This window comes from Onychomys torridus, chromosome 10, assembly GCF_903995425.1.
Source record: "Onychomys torridus chromosome 10, mOncTor1.1, whole genome shotgun sequence".
In the NCBI taxonomy this organism is placed as follows: domain Eukaryota; kingdom Metazoa; phylum Chordata; class Mammalia; order Rodentia; family Cricetidae; genus Onychomys; species Onychomys torridus.
In genome coordinates this window covers 80,429,318-80,448,381 of record NC_050452.1, presented here as the reverse complement: position 1 = coordinate 80,448,381, position 19,064 = coordinate 80,429,318, and the positions used below count along the sequence as shown (strand labels likewise).

The following is a 19,064-nucleotide window of genomic DNA, read 5'->3' as shown; positions in this document are numbered from 1 at the left end:
GAATAAAACATCAAAGTCTACCACAGCCAGTTTTCCATTAACCAAACATTAGCAGCGATAAACAGTTGCTCTCAATGAGACTTAGTCACCTCCTTTATAAGGGAACAGGACTTATGGGACATTGAATGGTTTTTCTTAAAACATAATGGGCAAAACTGATTGTCCTGAGGATATTCTAGTTTGATGTTTCTCAATAATTCTGGAATAGCTTGTGTGCTTAATAAAGATTAAATTAAAATAAGATCATCTTAATCCCCTCTTTCCTTTGCTTCTAAGTCCAGAAGGATCTTTAGCCAACTCAAAAATCTTATGCATCATGCTAGTTAAAAAAAATCAAAACAAACCCTGAGACTAAGCATCAGATAAAAAGAGCCGACCTTCTTCCCAGAGTCTCTGTAATCCAAAGCAGGCTGGCTGTGGCTTAAGGGCCATGGGCAAATAGAACAATGTGATCAATGGATAAAAATAAAAAAAAAAAAGTTATCTTTGTTATCTGCCATGCAAAATACTTTTGTTTTAACTATGATAATTAAATCAAAATAACCCTGTAGTATTTATTGTGAAGGCCAAATACTTTTGTACTTTCAAGGATGTCAGCTTAAAATACCAACCAATCTTAAATCCGCTGTGTCTATAACTTGCTTACCCAATATCCTCACACCTGTCAAAATGATAAGAAGTTTTAAAGAGATGGTGAAGATATTAGTACTACACTTCAGCAGACCATAATAAATACCATCTCGTTCATACTTTTGATTGTGATACATTAAATGTCCAATACATGAATTTTTCATGAAAATAATTCTTTTTATTAACGTGGAGAGCAAAATGAGTCATTGTTGGATATTTTCAATTTTGTGGAGTTAAGCTAATAAATTTAATAAGCCTATACAATAAGGATTTTCATAAAAATATATCATTACAGCTCACACTAGCTCAGTGTGGCCTATAGAATCTCCTTGCATCAATTTCTAGAGGAAGACTAGTTTTCTTTCCAAGACCTCTGTCTCTTTTGGGGGGTTCCTAGAGACTCTAAGTTCTGAGCATCTTGGAAAGCAAATGAACACTGTGGGGTCCCTGTGTGAAGCAGAGCTGTGGTGTCATGGTGGAAAGCAGAGCTGTGTTGTTAAGGTGTGAAGCAGAGCTGGGGCTCACAATGTGAAGCAGAGCTGTGTTGTTAAGGTGTGAAGCAGAGCTGGGGATCATAGTGTGAAGCAGAGCTGGGGCTCACAGTGTGAAGCAGAGCTGGTGCTTTTTTTTGGTAATTGGGTGTATTCAGGACAGAAGTTAGTACAGAGTGCCAAAAAGTAAGTCATAAACCGTTAGTTCCTTTGGGGATGTTGTTAAACTATAAATGGAGGTAACCACAAATAGAAGCCCAGGTTTACATAAGCATTTTACCTTCCATTTTCTTATTTTAGCTGCAGTATTCTCCAGTGGGATATATAAGGAAGCAATTGCTGGGGTCTGTTTCACAGAGAAAAAATACAACAGTGGCTGGCATGGCTGGGCCACTCCGGAAGGCATGAAGGACAGGGAAGCAACCAGGAATTTTCTGTTAGGTATGAGATATTAGAATCTTAAATCATCAAACTCAGATTGCAGAATAGGACAGATGATAGCCATCAATGCAGGAAGGTAATGCCTCTCATCAGTGCTCACACGCTCACCTCCTGCTCATGTGGTTGCCATCTTCTTTAGAAACAGGGATTCCAAAGATAGGCTTCAAGCTAAGTGCCTTAAAATCTAAAGCTTGTGCTGGAGTACCTGGGTCAACTCAGTGAAACTGTTCCAGTCCTTAGAAGAGGAAAAATGTGCCAGGTGGGCCAAGGCCTTTAATCCCAGCACTCAGGGAAACAGAGGTCTGTGGATCTCTGTGAGTTCCAGGACAGCCAGAAGTAGACATTCTGTCTCAAAAAAAGTGGGGAAAACGGGAAACATTTCCCAGTTGATATCAAATAGGGAAGCTAAGAGAGGGGCAGATGGATATTCTGCTGCTGGCTCTGAATATGGAGGAAAACCTCCATGAGCCAAGGCATGTGGGCAACCTAGACAAGGGGGGAAAGGAGCCATTTCCTCCAGGAGGCTGTAGGCAGGAATTGGACCATGGCATTTTGATTTTAATGCAGTAAGTCCCATGCCAGGTTTCTGACTTACAAAATCACAGGTTATAAATCATGCTATTGTTAAGCTGACAATTTCATGTCAATGCATTAAACTCAGGAAGGAAACAGTGGAGTGAGAAATTTAAGTCACTTGCAAATATATCTTAGAGTTACTCACATATTCATTGTAGCCAAGCTGTATAAATATTGGATAGTACAATTAATTACACATAAAAGCCAATGTGTAGTTAGGACATCAGGCTTAGTATACACTGCTCCGTCAACTTCAGAATTATAAGAGATGAGGAATTAAGTAAATAGGGCTATCAACTGAGAAATCTCTCAGAACTACAGACATAAAGGAACCAAGCAGCAAGAAGGAGTTCAAGCATGAGCCAGTGCTGTCAAAGACACACACAAAGTGCTCCTCCCAATGTCTGTCTAAATGTTATTCACAAAAAAGGGTTGTATTTTGACTCACTGAAAAACAAATATCATTGTATTAAACAAAATAAGCTGAGGCTGAGCTGAGGCTGGTATATGTGCTCTCCAATGCAAAAAAAAAAAAAAAAAAGATTTATGGTTCTGATTGCTGCCAACCCTCCAAAAACAAATCCAAGTGCTAACTGGTTTACATGTTTCTTACTTCCCTTTGCCATTCCTACAAAGGTGCTCCTGAAGCAAGAACAAAGAGTGTCTCATTACTCCAAGACTCTTCCTATAATTACATGTACCAAGACTTTACAATGTATGGAGCCATTCACAGCTAGAAGATGCTGGCTTTGGGGAACACCTTTAGCTCACTTGAAGTTCAAAGCGTGGAGAGATCTTAGTCTGCCTGTCACTGAGATCTCTGAAATCATTCTCTGTAGAGGCCACAAATCTCTACTTCATCCAAGAACTAATGACAAGGGACACTGGGTTTCCTGTTCCAAGTCAGCACTGAGACAAAAGCCCCTTAAAAGAAGGTTGTGTGTCTCAGGATGTTCCTGAACAGGAGAAGCACTAATGCCCCAACCTGCTTGAAGTGCAGACTTTGGGTCCACATCAACTGAGTCAGGAGCTGTGGGGTAGGCCACAGCAACCTGTTTTACAAGATGAGCATAACTTTTTTTTCAATTAATCAAAGCAAAGTGGGTATCATCATCTTGTAAAAGTGCCCCCAATGCCATAGTCTTCTCAAATTAGAGCCCAATTCTCCATTGCTTTAAGCAGGTAAATTTCTCAAGATTTAGGGAAAAAAAAGAAAAAAGAAAAAGAAAAAATGTTTCCCTCATTTCCCAATTGGCTTTTACTCTGTCACAGTTGAAAAGGTGTTGGGGGCATAATCAGTGCCATGCTCTTTCTCCTTGTGCTAAAATTCAGCAACCTAGAACACAATCACATACTCCACATTTTAAGGTATTTGCACCCTAAGAATCCTACAAATCCACTCATTTATCAGGTACTTACTGAAAATCATAAAATTATTCATTTTATGGGCCCTACAATCCAAGGAGAATAAAGGAAAACGTCAAAGCTAAGGAAGTAAATACCAGCTAGATGGAGCTGTGAAGGAGACCAGCATATGGCAAAGTGACAGAGACTAAAATATATTTGTTATTTTTGTTAGAATGATGTGATAGATAAAACTTGAAAAACTCTAAAAAAGACTATTTTTGTCTGAGAAAATACCACACAAAAGGGCACACCAAATCAGGCCCGGTTGTGCTTGCCTGCATTTCTAGCGCTCAGAGCCTAAGGGATGGATCATGAATTATTTTTTTGTTCTTTGTTTGTTTGTTTTTGTTTTTCAAGACAGGGTTTCTCTGTGTAGTTTTAGTGCCTGTCCTGGATCTCGCTCTGTAGACCAGGCTGGCCTCGAACTCACAACTGAGATCCTTCTGGCTCTGCCTCCCGAGTGCTGGGATTAATGGCATGTTCTACCACTGCCTGGCCAGGATCATGAATTTAAGGCAAACTTGGATTATACAATGGGTCTAAGTAGTCTGGGATATACATGGATAAACAGCAGAAGAGTTATTTCTCCAATGGCTAGTCACATTGAGCGCTAGAAAGAGGTTTCAGGATGATGAAGGAGTAACTTATGGAAGTCTAACACATATGCCAAGGTAGAGGTAGAACTTGTCAATAGATTAGGATGGGTGTGGGGTATGATGAGAAGTAATAAATCAAAACGCCTGGCTTTGGGCTTAAACAACTAGGTATAGTGTTGTCTTCTCCTTAGAGAAGAAAGGTTTGACCAAGATGGTGAAATAGGAGACAGAGTCTTGCGGAGGTATGATATGAGACACGTGTGTCAACTCTAAGAGGTGAACGCCAAGTATAAAGAGCATGGAAGAGTAAGAGCTCATCCTTAAAGTCATGAATCTGGCTAAGATCAGCCAGTGGATGAATCAAGACACAGAGAAGGAGAGAACGCAAGCCTTGGGGGCTCCAACACTTAAGGATTACAAGGAAGAAGAGAAGCCAATAAAGAAGAAGAAAGGGATGAAGCATAGCATGCTCATGGGCACCTGAGAGGACACCAAAACATGTGAGCAGCATGTTTCATAGAGGGGTGGGGCTAACAGTTATACCAAATGCCATGGAAACTGAGTCAAGTGAACATTGAGAATTAACTATCATGATGATTTTTAAAGAAAGGATAAATGTTGTTAGAACCATTTTAGTAAAATGGTCAAAAAAGATTGGGTTTTATGACTAAAAAATATGAATTTCCTGTAAAGAGAAAGAGACATCTGCGACCATAATTTACTATTTCTCTTTAAAATAGTAGCTATTACAGAATCTTATATAAAAGACTACAATAAAAAAAACTACAATTCAAGAGAAATGAGTGAAGAAATGTGGCCAAGCAGTAAAAAGCGGAGGCAAACATATATAGGAAGCCTATATATTTCAGTTTTTATACTCATGTGGAAGGAAGAACACAGAGCTAGTCGATTTTGGAGGAGGACAATTAGGTGATTCTGACTTCTCTCAGAAAAAAAAAATAACAAGAAAATGCACTGCAAAAAGTTTGATGAGAGAAAACATAAAATTTGAGCTATAACAGACACAATAAATGTATTATAGCCAATTATTATATAAGGGTTATGAGTTCTACTCAAGTTAATGATTATTAACTTTCACTGAAACTAATAATAATAGTTTCTGCCCATATTTATCTTAATTATTCTGTGAAAAAACAGAATAAAGGGGAAGTAGGGTTGAGACAGTGTTGGAATCTTTCAATGAGTACTCAGGGTTGCTCAGTGTGTTTGAAATGCTCTGCACATGCAGCTTGCCGTGGCACTGTGGTGTCTATACTGAGTGAAGAGGAAACAGCACATAGGATGATTCATGGTGAAACAGTGGCCTGATGGATGATTTCCCCCAACGTGCTGAAAGAATTCTTTGTTTGGAGTCTCTAGAGTACGCAAACTAGAAATCAAGGAGCTGGAAGGCTTAATGTGGTATGATTACTAGCAAGATTTTGGAAGTGCATGCTTTTAAGAAAGAGTAGGTGCTCATAGAAGGCATAAAAGCTGTCCTGTTGAAAAGCAGTTATACTATACATATACCTATGTGTATGCATTCCTTTCACCCACCAATCCTTGTACCAATGGTATTTGATTTTATATTCTAACTTCATTCTTTGGAACAAAGCAAAATCTACTATTTATTCATTTTTTTCATAATTGCCTTTTTACTCATAGTCATTTATTATATTTCTGTTATGTGTATTGTGTACATGCATGTGTGTATGTCTATTGTATTTGGGGCACATGTGTGCAGGTGAGTGTGTGTGTGTGTGTGTGTGTGTGTGTGTGTGTGTGTGTGTGTTGATGTTGTTTTCATCAATTGCTCCTTACTTGATATACCGAGGCACATCTTTTATTTGACTATAACAGAGCTCACTGATTTGGCAAATCTTGGCTAGCCAGCTTGCCCAAGGAAATTGCCTCTGCCTCAAGAGCACTAAGATTGCGCAGGGCCTACCTCACTTGCTTGGAATTTATATGGCCACTGAGGACCCAAACTCTTGTCTCCAGCCTTGTACAATAAGAACTTGACTCATTGGGCTACCTCTCCAGGCCTGTAAATGTTTACTCTTCAAAGCAATACTTTAAGTAATCAAAAAATACTTCATGGATATGAGTTTAGAATTTCAATATTAATTTTAGAGTAACTTTTCCTTCACAGTATCATCTGGGTTTAGCTTTGAAACATGACTTCAGGCAAGTCTTTTCATGAAACTATTTGGAGAAAGCCTCATCTTAGTGAAAAGCATAGTGGGCATGAAGGTTGTATGCACAATAGCTAATGCTTCTTACTTGGGGAATTAAAACTTACTTTTGCATAGACATTTGGGTTGGATCAACACATGGTGACCTCCACTGAAGGGTAGTTAGTTCATAATTTAGATTTTTAAAAGTAAACCTGGTGGATTCAGTACAGGCAGGTCCAGTCCCTTCCTTCCAGGCTGAGCAAAGTGTTCCTGTGTAAGCCCAAGGTTCCAAACAGCCAGCTCATGCACTAAGGACAGGTGCTGGTCCCACAGCCTGGATGCCTCCCAAACAGTTCAAGCTATTCAGTTGTCTCACTTATCCAGAGGGCCTGATCAATCTGGGGGCTCCACAGCCTTTGGTTCATATTTCATGTGCTTCCATTCATTTGGCTATTTGTCTCTGTGCCTCTCCAATCTTGGTCTCAACAATTCACATTCTGTCTTGGCCCTAGAGGAGATGGTAATGGAGGGGAGAGGATGGGGCAAAGGTGGGGGCGATGGCGGGAAGGGGGAGGACAGGGGAACCCATGGCTGATGTGTAAAATTAAAACACAAATATAACAAAAAAAAATTTTTAAAGTAAATCTCAGTTTACATATAAATTTGACCATGTCATTTTTTTCTTTCTAACATTTGGAGTTTATATAATTAAAATATCCTCATGTATTTTTGGATGTTATTTTCATTCACTCAAACCTCCAGACCATTTTGAATTCTAATGGTGAGGGCAAGTGGTCTTAAAGTATTATTTTCCTCACAGGTACTTCAAAATACCCAAACATAAGAACTTTTTGAATATGGACATATCTTAAAAACCAAAATGGAAAACTAACATCAACGATTTCCCTTAGAAAGCCAGCCTTCAATTATTGCACATGAACAAGTGAACAATGTGTGACGCTCTTAGTGGATTACACTACTTGCAAAAATGGAGGCAGTGCTCCAGCCTCACCCCTTTGCAGTGCCCCTCAGCAGCATGCCCGCCAAGAGAGGATGAAGTCACTCTCCCTGCCTCTGAAATCTGGACTAGGCTGTGAGCTACTTTGGCCAAGTGGATATGGAAAACAGTGTGGTTCTTCCGAGCCTGATTGCAAAAGGGAAGAGGAAGAGCTGTTTCCAACAGCCCCAAGATGTGTGTGAACAATGAGACTACACACAGCCACCCAAGTCAGTCCAAGAACATAGAATTAAAAAACAATTATCAACACAGAAATTTCATATAGTAATTTGTTTTGAAGAAATTTATTCTGTCATTCCTTTCAAAATGTTGAAAAGCAGTGCTGATCCCCGAAGAACTATGACTGCATCAGCAAAAGTCATTTCTCTTTTGAGTTGAAGAAAATATTCCCTTCAACTAATGATTCATTAGCACGTTCCTCAGTTGTAAAATCCCAGAGGAACATTCCTCCGTTCTTCTGTGTGAGGCAGTGGTGGTCCCAAGGGGTAGCACAGATACTCTGCTCTGGTCATCAGCTTGAAGTCCTGTTGGAGTATCAGCCCTGAAGTGTGCTGCTAAGCATGCCTTTGTGTTCTGCTCCATTTCTGTGACTCTGGCTCCCCTGGCCTCACAGTCCCATTTCACTGTATCAGGTTCATATCTCCTCATTAGTAGTTGGCAGGAGAAACTCGGCAACACATGTCCCCGGCTTATAACAAGTTTATGAGATTGTATTTTAATCCACTTCTGGGAAAAGACAAACAGCCAAAGATCTACATGATACATGAACAGACTAAATTTTACTTTAATTCATCTTTTTCCAATATACAAAATGCCAGGAGGATCTAAGTATTCGCTCTGGGAGTCTTTTCATTTAACACCTGGTTTGCTTTTGAGGTTACAGACTGTCACTGAAACCTCAGACTCTGCACTCCCATTTCTGTGTCTCAAACCCCACTTCTATATCAGGAATGAACACACGGATATTTTTCAATTGCTTGTCACACTGGAGATACATACAGACAGATATATCTCCTGCTTTATACTAGTGGTTAATTAAAAACCAGTTTTCTATGACTAGGTGCCTAGGAAATTCAGGTCATTGTGGACAGCGTCAAACGTGTCATTTAACCTCCATGCATTTGTGGTTCTACTTTGGCCAATTCTGGCGAGAATTAAGAGTTCTAATGAAAATGTACATTTTGAACTTTTTTTATAAATGTAACATCATGTAATAGAACCCTTTACTATAAAAAGTATAGCTTTTAGATATCTTTTGGGAAATTAACTGTGATTTTAAAAAATAGTATCAAAAACTAGGTGTTGATGGCCCATGCCTTTAACCCCAGAACTCAGGAGGTAGAGGCAGGTGCTTCTCTGTGAGTTCAAGACCACCCTGGTATACAGCATGAGTTCCAGAACAGCCAGAGCTGTCACACAGAGAAACCCTATCTCGAAATACCAAAAAATAAAGTGATATTAGAATGAAAAGATCTGTTTATTTATTGATGATTTCGTGTCTATGAAAAGGCAGAAAGTGCATTCATGACTTCCTGAGGCTGGTGGGATGGGGATGTTAGTGAATTGTCCCAGAGGATCTCCCTGGTGTCATGAACATGACCCAAACCTGGACTATTGTCCACACTTTTGTGAATTTGCTGAAATAAATGACTGAGTTATGCACTTACAATTCAGGATGAATTTGACGTTATGTAAATTGTGCCCTCCATAGCACTGGAATAAGAGTGAGGAACCATACAAGCAGAGGGACCAAAAACTGCTGTTCTTGAACAACACAAGGCTCCTAACAACAAAGTTGTCCATGGCCGTGCTGCGCCACACTCCGGCAGAAGAAGCCCGTGAGCCCAAGGAGGCTCTCACGTCCTATGCTGGCTATTTAACAGCTGGAACCACAGCTTCATCTTCAACTGGGTCTGTTCTACACATGTATAGCAACGCTGAAGACATATTTATATCTAAATTTCAAGATGTCTTCAGTTTTTCCCTGAGAAGGACTAAATTTAGCAAGAGAAATGAGGCATGCATTGTTACCTCAGCCATGGACATCTAGGGAAGGGAGACTGGTGTGATGAGTCTGTTTCCTAACCTTTAAGATGCTAACAAAAGTAACACAGTCTCAATACAGTGGCTTCAGAAACAGAAACAGTCAGAAAAATAACAGGTATGTAGGATTGATTTAGTGTGCTACTGTGGGCGAGGCACTGTTGACTGCTGAGAGGCACTATTGACTGCTCAGCAAAACAGGCTTGTTTAATTGAAACACCAGCTTCTGAGGCAAGGGCTAACTCATTTTAGTATAAAGGAGACTAATACAAAGTGTAACTTACCAGAGTCGCACTGCAAGTTGATGGCTGAGCCAGCACCTGAAATCATATCCGTCTGTGCATTATACGCCCAGTAAGATCATGGACACTGCAGAAAGCCAACCCAAGTCTAACTTTAGGTGTCTTATGCTGTCTGCGCATACATGGATGCTCACTCCGAATCACAGTGTGCTTAGCACCCACACTGATAAAACAAGGGTCATCATGTTACCTGTATATTATACTATCTTTATGATTTATCAATTAGCATGCAGATTTAATGAGCTTCACGTTTATTACAGAACGTTTATTCAAGCTTTGCCCTTGCTGGTCCTGCTTCCCTTCTCCCTTCCCAGTCTTTGCCCAGCTCTTGCTGTCCACCTCCCTTCCCATTAGCCCTCTTCTGAACTCTTGTCACATGCATTCTGTTCCCTCCTCTCCTTCCCTTGGGTCTCTTTGTCCTCTGCCACAGTTCCCTTCCCAGCTCCAGGACCTACACCTATATCCACCTTCTACAGCTTGCAGAGGATTATATGAGATAAGAAGTACAAAGCCCCCAGTACTTGGGCCTCTGAATGAGAGCAAGTGTTCTTGTAGTAGGAGTTGCTGCTGTGCTTTCAACCCTATTATTCCCCAGATTTGTTGTGAGGCAAGAACGTGAGCAGTGAGCTTCAGCTCTGACAGGCTGGAGGTCATGACTCAGGTGCCTGCAGGACAGAGCTGGCTCATGGCTCTGCTATCTTCTTTGGGTCTTCCCATTTTAAGTACAACCTCGTTTTCTTGCCAATGTATTTCAGAAGTTATGTCTTTGATTCGACCTAGAAATTTTATTTGCTTTCACCACACACACACAAAAAAAGTGATATTTCTAGTCTGTCATTCTACTGGCAAAATACTTCTCAGTGGGAGAAAGACACACATGTACCCACACAAACACATGGTGGGGGGACAGAGTAAGATGAGAGAGAGGGAGAGAGAGAGAGAGAGAGAGAGAGAGAGAGAGAGAGAGAAGAGAAGAGAAGAGAAGAGGAGAGGAGAGGAGAGGAGAGGAGAGGAGAGGAGAAGAGGAGAAGAGAAGAGAAGAGAAGAGAAGAGAAGAGAAGAGAAGAGAAGAGAAGAGAAGAGAAGAGAAGAGAAGAGAAGAGAAGAGAAGAGAGATTTTCTTCTTTTCCTGGTATAGAGGTCCATTCTGAAAATAGAAGGCTTCATTAGAACATCTTCCTCCTCTTGTGTCTCAGTATGACTGACCTACGCTCAGGATTGTACTGAATACAGGTCCAGTACCTCTAAGAATGCTGATGACACACCAGAAGTTGTTGCTTGTGGCCTTGTTTAAGGAGGAGCTGCAAATCAAGCTACTGGTTGAGTAGCATAAGAGTCTCAGGAAGTCTGATGACAATTTAAAATTTATGCTGCAAAAACAGAAAATAACACCCATCATAAAGATATCTATACTACTCACCACCAGGCTCTGTGGAGGAACTCAAAGGACTAGTGGGTTGAAATAATGTCAAGTTGCACACAGGAGTAGCAGCAAGCGTTGGGTCATCCTGATCTATCAATGGAGTGTGAGATTAATTCCTCAGATACTTCCTCTATTTTTGTAGCAAGAACCTGCTGCAGAATTCTCCTTGGCACAGTGATTTCAGTACCCAGCAGTCAAACAACCAGAACAGGCAGGCAAGGTAACCTCTCAGCAGAATTACAACTGTCAGAAACACGGCTCTGCTCAGTCATTTTGCAGCTGGGGTTTTGTTAGTAGCATCAATGGGAAAATGTCCCTCCAATTTTCTAGCTTTATTCTTCTGGAATCTCTAATGACTGAGGTCAACGATGTTAGTTTATTGCCACAGAGACCCAACAAGTAAACCGAGTGATGGCTGAATGGGAAAAGGTGGTCTCCTGGTCCTATCCAACTAGTGAACTTGGCTACAGAATTCTACTGCTTCACCTTACTTTACAAACAAATGCATAGTTTCCCAGATAGAACATAGTATTTTTAAAAAAAATTTTGTATCAGCTTTGCCTTAAAACTTGAGCAGAATGCTTATGGATCTTTATGGTGAAAGTTACAATCCAACTATGCCCACTGGCCTCTTTATGTTTTAGGCCTTTGTGCCACAGATTTTCTTTGCTCACTGGGCTTCACCTGCTCCTTCCCATGGCTTGCTTCCATCACTCAAGTCCTTCATTTAAAGTCTTTGTCTTCAGGCCTTTTCTCATGTCCTAAATGAGCCTACACTGTACATCACCGTGTTGACTCTCATCTTTATCTCTACTGTGTTTTTCATTCACTGGTAGAACTGGCTTTCAGTTTTCATGGTCTGTTGTCTAGAGGTCTCTCATCACCAAAATGTAAGTTCAGAGGGTCTGGACTCTAACATTCCTGCTGTTTGCTCAATTCTTTTACCATTAGGAATTACGAACATGTAGAAAGTGGTTAGATTTGTGAAGAATTAGTACGGATGAGAATTGTGTTAAAGAACGCAACTTATTCTGTAAGTTTAATATACTTGATTTTGTAAAATAAAATTTTGATTGTCATGGTACTAAGAATCTGTTTATGTAGCTGTAATATCAGATATGTAGAGGTTCATTTGGAGAAAGAAATAGTGGTTGAAAATACAAGCCAGGAGTTGATTGACAGCTGGGATTGAATGAGTTTTGAATGGTAGCTGGGAGACCTGAGAAACTCAGCCTCCTTCTGTACCTCAATTTTCTTATAAACACATGACCATAAAGAAGGTAATGAGATTGAGAGGTCAATAAATAAATCCATATATTTTTAATGCTTAAAACAAATAAAGTTTCCTTAGGAATGCTGGCCTGATCTATTTATAATGTGCTGCGAAGTTACTGTGGATGTGCCACCTGCATGTAAGGCTTCTTGCTTCTTGGGATCCTGCGGGGGAGAAATAACACTGACTTACCTGATCGAGTCATAAGGGTGAAACATACAGCCCTTGAAATGAACATGTGCAATGCTGCCCAGCCACAGCTTCTGTTCTGCTGAGCTGAAGTACTCAAGTGACCTCATTCCTACTCCTTCTCTGTTCTTTTTTCTCGTCAGACCGTGATCTTCATTCGTGACAAAAATTCTCATGGGCAAGAAGTGTCGGGATATATTGATTATGCCCACAGACTAAAAACCGAAGATTTTGAAGTTTACTTTACTGGAAAAAGAAGACTCCTTCCAAAGCCCACGGATCTGAGGTAAATTGTACACAATTCTTACACCTCAGGGACAATGACATGAAATTATTGTACATTGCATGTTGGGCCCCATATGATAACGCACAAAGGACAAGAATGTGAGCCTGGCTGTGGAAAGCTGTCCATGTAATGAGTCATCTGGGAACTGCAAACCAGAACCACAGGAAGATGCCACTTCACTCCAGCAGAACTGGTTATGTCGGGAATGCTGAGGAGGATGTAGAAAGAAAAGAAGCCCTCACATAGTTAGTTGGAACGTAAATTAGTGCACCCGTTAGGGATAATTGTCTAAAGGTTCCTTTAAACACTAAAAATAGTGCTCCCACATGACCCATCAATCTTTCCAAAGGTAATGGAATCCATTTAAAGAAACAGCCATACACCCAAGTTTACTGTAGCACTATTCACAATAATAACCCAGTGGTGAAAACAACCTAAGCATCCCTCAATAGATGAATGGATTTCTTTTAAATGTTGTACATAAATCCAGTGGGATACTATACAGTCATAAAAAATATAAAATCCTTTCATGGTGTTACTCATATGGTATCTAAACAAGTTGATCTCATACATGTTGAGAACAAAGTATAGGTTAGTCTAGGCTATGAAAGGGCAGAGCAATCTGAGGAAAAGTTGATCCATGGACACTAAGCATGGTTAGAAAAATGTAAAAAGTGTTATGTGCTATAGACCAGTAGGATAACCAAAAATATATGATGCATCTTACAGGACACTAGAAGAAAGGATTTTAGTAGTTCTCATCACAGAGTAAAAACAGAAGTTCAAGAAGACAAATTAGAGCTCACACAATTTATACATTATACCTACATGCATGGACTGAAATATCACAAGCCACCCATTCACAGGAACACTCCAGTGTTACATAACAGACAAGAGCAAGTTTAATCAATAAAATATGAAAAACTAAAGTAAGATCCAAGCTTTGTCTCAGACCTCTTCCCTACCAGTGCCCTTATAACCAGTGGCACCCTAGTCCTCATCACTTTAACAGATTTGCTCATGTTACAAGAAAAACCAATACAGACTTTCACTTGCAAACACTGCTGTCCAGATCTGCGATTAACAACACAATGACCTTAACTTAACTGAATATTCTATATTATATTATAAAACATAGAACCTGATGAGGACCTATTTATACTTTCATTGATTAAATCAAACAAATACAGATGGTTTATCCAGTCAGAACAGCCAAGCAAAGGGTTTGCTCCTCTGTCTAGGGCCCCCTTACTTTCTCACAGCCCCTCAGTGCTGCTGACTTGTTAGTGAACCATTCTCTCACTTTCTGTTTCCCTGATCATTCTCACATTGTTGTTATTTACTTTCCTATTTCCTATACAATCACTTGAACGACTGCAATTTCAATATTTTTCTTCCAGAACTTTTGATATGAGATGCTCTGTATGTCCTATTGCCTAATTTTAGATCTTTTGAAGTTGATCAGTGGACTTAGATTGTGCTGATCTAATCACTCATGGTAAATTCCTCCATAAAGTTTGACCCTAAGATTCTAATATCCACCAATGAAGGTTATCTGCATACTCTTGTTAAATTGTTAGCATTCTTTATTCTTTTATTTTTGAGATTATAATATAATGACATCATTTCTCCCTCCCCATCCTTTCTCCAAACCTTCCCATATAGTCCTCCTTTTGAGTTCACATCTTCTTTTTTCAGTAATTGTTGTTACACACATATATGTATACATATATTTTATTTATATATTATGTACATATATGAATAATTTCCTTGTATATATCCATTCAGGGCTGACCATTTGGTATTGGATAACCAGTTGGTGTGCCCTTCCCTGGGAAAGGCTATTTATTTCATTCTCAGTATTCCTTATTTGCTTGTAGTTCTTTGTCTAGAGCTGAAGTCTCAGGGACTTTCTCCCATCCATTGTGGCATGTCTATTGGTGTTGTCCATGATAAGTTAGTGTTTAAGCAGTTTTGCTGGTGAGGCTATGGTTGTAGCTTCTGACATTCATAGGAGACACAATCTTACTGCAAATTTCCAGATCTTCTGGGTCTTATAATCTTTCTGCCCCTTCTTTCCCAGTGTTCAATAAGCCTTAGCCATGGGAGTGGTTTTATAGATGTATACATTGGGACTGTGCTCCACAACTCTGCATTTTGATTGGTTGTGGTTTTCTGTAGTGATCACTGTCCATTGCAAAGCAAAGTTCCTTTGATGAGGGTGGGGCGTGAAGACTACACTTATCTGAAGGTAAAAGGATAAATATTTAGAATGTCCTTTGGGATCATGCTGGTTTAGTAAAGTAGTGGTTGTAGATTCTCCTCCAAGGTTGTTGTGACTTTACTTGCCCTGGGAAGTTGGCTAGGTTTCTAGTACCAGGTACGTTTTCCCTCTGATTGAGCAGGTCTCAAGTCTAAATAGAGAGCTAGCAGTTTCCACCAAGGTATGCATGCTACTCCTTCACCCATAGGGTTATTGTGCTTGAAGTGGTTCATAGACATCAGAGTTGGGTAGGGCTGTTGGTTATCGCCCTCCTTTGAAAATGTACATGAAAGCTAGTCTTCAGTGGGGAGGCATTTGGGTTACCTCCAGCTCTGGGTCCTCTGGACCCTATGTCTGAAATTAAGTGCATGGTATCTTTAGCAGTAAGGACATAACTTACACTTCTGGGACAACCGAGGGCAACATAAATAGTCTAATATCTGAGGGTCTCTTGGACAACCCAGACCAACAATCCAAAAGAAGGTTTCTCATGCCTATTGTTGGATTGGATTTTTGTTTTATTTTGTTTTTAATATGGTCTTTGTCTCTTGGAAGGAACATCATCAACCTAGTTGAGAAAATTTCATTTAAATTATGTATGTGCATTTACACACAAACTTAGGTGTATTATGAAATTTTAAGGAAGATTAATAAAAGTTACATATGTGTTAGGGAGATGCCTCATCAGTATAGTGCTTACAGTATGAGAATGAGAGCAGAGTTCAGATCCCCAGCACTCATGTATAAGCTAGTCATAACAGCATACAGCTGTAATACATCCTGTACTGGGAAGACAGCAGATCCCTGGAGCTTGCTAAGCTAGCCAGCCAGCTGAGCCAATAGGCAATCTCTGAGTTCATTGAGAGAACCTGTCTCAAAAATAATGTGAAAAGCAGTCAGGGAAGACACCTGACATGACATCAACCTCTGTCCTCAACACATCCTCATGATGTCATAAAAAAACATGCATGCATGCACACATACACACACACACACACACACACACACACACACACACACACACACACACACACACACACACACACAGAGAGAGAGAGAGAGAGAGAGAGAGAGAGAGAGAGAGAGAGAGAGAATACAGCTAATGCCACTATGCTTCTCAAAGTGGTTATACCTACATGTACTAAAAAGAAGTACTTTATAAATGATATACCCTGCCATTATCTACACCAAGTGGTAATATTCACTATCCTGACTGTCTTTGGTATGGTAAGTTGCAAATTATTGCTCCTTGTGGTTATATTTTCATTACAATGACTGCTGATGAGACTGAACATCTTCATTGACTGCTGAGAATGTCTTTCTTTTACATGTCTATTAAGGTTTCTCCCATCCACTTTCTCAATGGGTTATTTTTTATTTCTATCTCTTAAGAAGTCATGTAAATTTAGTCATCTGGGAGAGGTATAGCTAAAGATTACTTTTGTATTTGTATTGCACAATGTATTTTTAAATTGTATTATGTTTCTGAAAATGAAATTTTATTATGTTCAATATCTGAGGCTTGAAGATTCTCCTAAAAACTCAAGACTTATCACACTGACCTATTCATTCTCATCCCAACCATCACCTACTACTAAATTGCTCCACCAGATTCAAACAGGATTGGCTGTTCAAATAATAGAACAAGTGCCATCAACCTGATGGACTCTATTAAGGGAGCTATCAGAATCCTCTGGGTGTTTACATTTGTAGCTGTTCCAAAGTCACGCTTACCATTAGCTCTGCCATGGACTCCTCTTGTCCAGCTACAAGAGTTGGCTTGGTGTTAGCTTCTGAGCGCCCTGAGACTGTGCCATACCACCGTGGTTAACCAGGAGAAATGGAATAAAGGTACAAGAGAATTGGAGTAATGATAAAAATTAACTGAGCACTCCGCTAAGCAATTTATGTTTATCCCTTCGTTTCCTCTCTGCCACAGTCTTGAGGGTTAGAGACTTCTTTTGTTCTTTTACAAAAGGAGCAGAGCCATTGAAGCATTAACTGGTATACCCAAAGTTACATAGAGACCCTTGCACACAACAGCTAAAAATACAAGACCAGGTATCAAATACTATGAGTTTTTAAACCAATGTTCTATTCTGTTTAGAATTAGTCATGTGAGGATGTCATTTTCCCTGTTGGCCTTTGTCAGGTCATAGGCCTTTTTTACAGATGTCTGTCTCACTTAACAAAGCCCAACTTGAGGTTGCCTTTCAAAACCTTGAGCAATCCTACTGTCCACAGTTAAGACAAGGGAATGTTGGCCTTCCTGTACCCACCCTTGCCACTTCCTCCTTTCATTGAGCTTGGCAGAAAATAACCCTTTGTACTTAACTAGCAGTTCATTTTCAGTCACTGAGAGTAAGAATTACCATGTGCCACAGCTTTGTATGTGGAAGAGTGCTGAACAGAACTAAAAGTGGTCTATAATTATGGCTTCAGCCAAAAGGTCATCAAGGGAAAATTGGCCCCGACTTGTTGAACCTCAGTTATGTCTCAGGATACTTTTAGAATCTATTCATGTCCTCTGAACTATGGTTCACATCATTTTTTTTTTTTTGGTAATATCGACTTGGAATAATTTCACAGATAAACTGAATTTCTCAATTCTTAGCTCATTTTAGCATCTCTATCCAAGATGAGCACTAAGTATTATTGCTCATGTAAAACTCAAGAATAGAACAGAGATGACACACCATTCTCAGATGCATGTCCTGACTGTCTATAAAACCTGAATATGTCCTGATGAATCCATAGTAGAATGTCTATCCACATCATCTAGTACCATCATCATCCTGGCCTCTCTGGACTCGTTGCCTAAAAAGAAAAAATGTCAAATTCCCATAGCATTCATATGCCTCTGTCCCTCCACTCACATATAAGCTTACATGTGCAAACATGCTTACACATTGGTTCACAATACACACACACACCACCACCACCACCACCACCACCACCACCACCACCACCAGAAAGCTCATTGCTGCTGAATCTAAATTAATTACTATCTCCTGACCCTTATTTCTGATTGTCTCAGCCATTTTCTCCATGTTAGGAAAATCATTGCAAGCTTCCAGACTCTACATTACCATTTAGTAACACTAAATTTTGTATTTTTATACAGAGAATGTATAAGCTTTTTAAATATTCTTTTGCTATCAAAATTCCAAAGAAGACTTATGTATTCAATAATGAGTTATTTTGCATGCATATAAATTCTACATTTTATCACAGGCTAAAGTATATAACCAACAGAGCTCAGTACACATACAGTTCATACAAGGATTAATGAGATGATTTAAGAAGAGTTTAACTGAAATAAATTTTACTGTAGAGTAAATTCAGTTGCATGATATAGTGTTCACTACTTGGGGATAATTATGTACTTATATTATTATTTGTCAAAATGTTCTGATTATTAAAAACAGCTTATCCTGTATCCGTGTTAACTTTCAGTTTTTGTTAATGCCTGGAGATGTCTGTTCTGCAAAGCTTTCATTGATGGGTCACTTAGAGGGTAGGCAGCAGGACAGCTTCGAGACATGCACTTCACAAATACAACAAATTTACAGGTGTGAGATGTTAGCCCAGAGATATTTCCAACACATTGAAAGCATATATGTCAGGTTTTTGTTTCTTTTGGCTTTATTCATTTTAAACTGTTCTAGGCTACAAAGTTCAAAAGACTATGCTTTTTTCCTCTTAAAGTTGTATAAATGCATTACAATGATAAAAGTGTTTTACCTTTACAGATTTTCCACTGTACTCCTTTTACAGATAGCATAGAACTTTACAGATGCTTTCATACTTCCAGAACCTCAATGAAATTAAAAAAACCTGAAATAAAATTAATTAAAGTATTTAGGTAATAGTCTAGTTAATAATATTTATATGATTCTATTTAAATGCATAAAGGTAAATTATTTTTAGGCTTAAGATAATTACTGCT

The 19,064-nt window shown here is 39.4% G+C and overlaps 1 protein-coding gene across 2 annotated transcripts in view; it reads left to right on the top strand.

Annotated features, from left to right (window-relative positions):
* The window catches only part of Cfap299 (cilia and flagella associated protein 299), a 499,273-nt gene that overhangs the window by 403,422 nt on the left and 76,787 nt on the right, over window positions 1-19,064 (top strand). For both annotated transcript variants that reach the window (XM_036201244.1, XM_036201245.1), the window contains one exon: window positions 12,710-12,852. In XM_036201244.1, coding sequence (XP_036057137.1) covers window positions 12,710-12,852 — 143 coding nt within the window. The remainder of the gene's footprint in view (window positions 1-12,709; window positions 12,853-19,064) is intronic.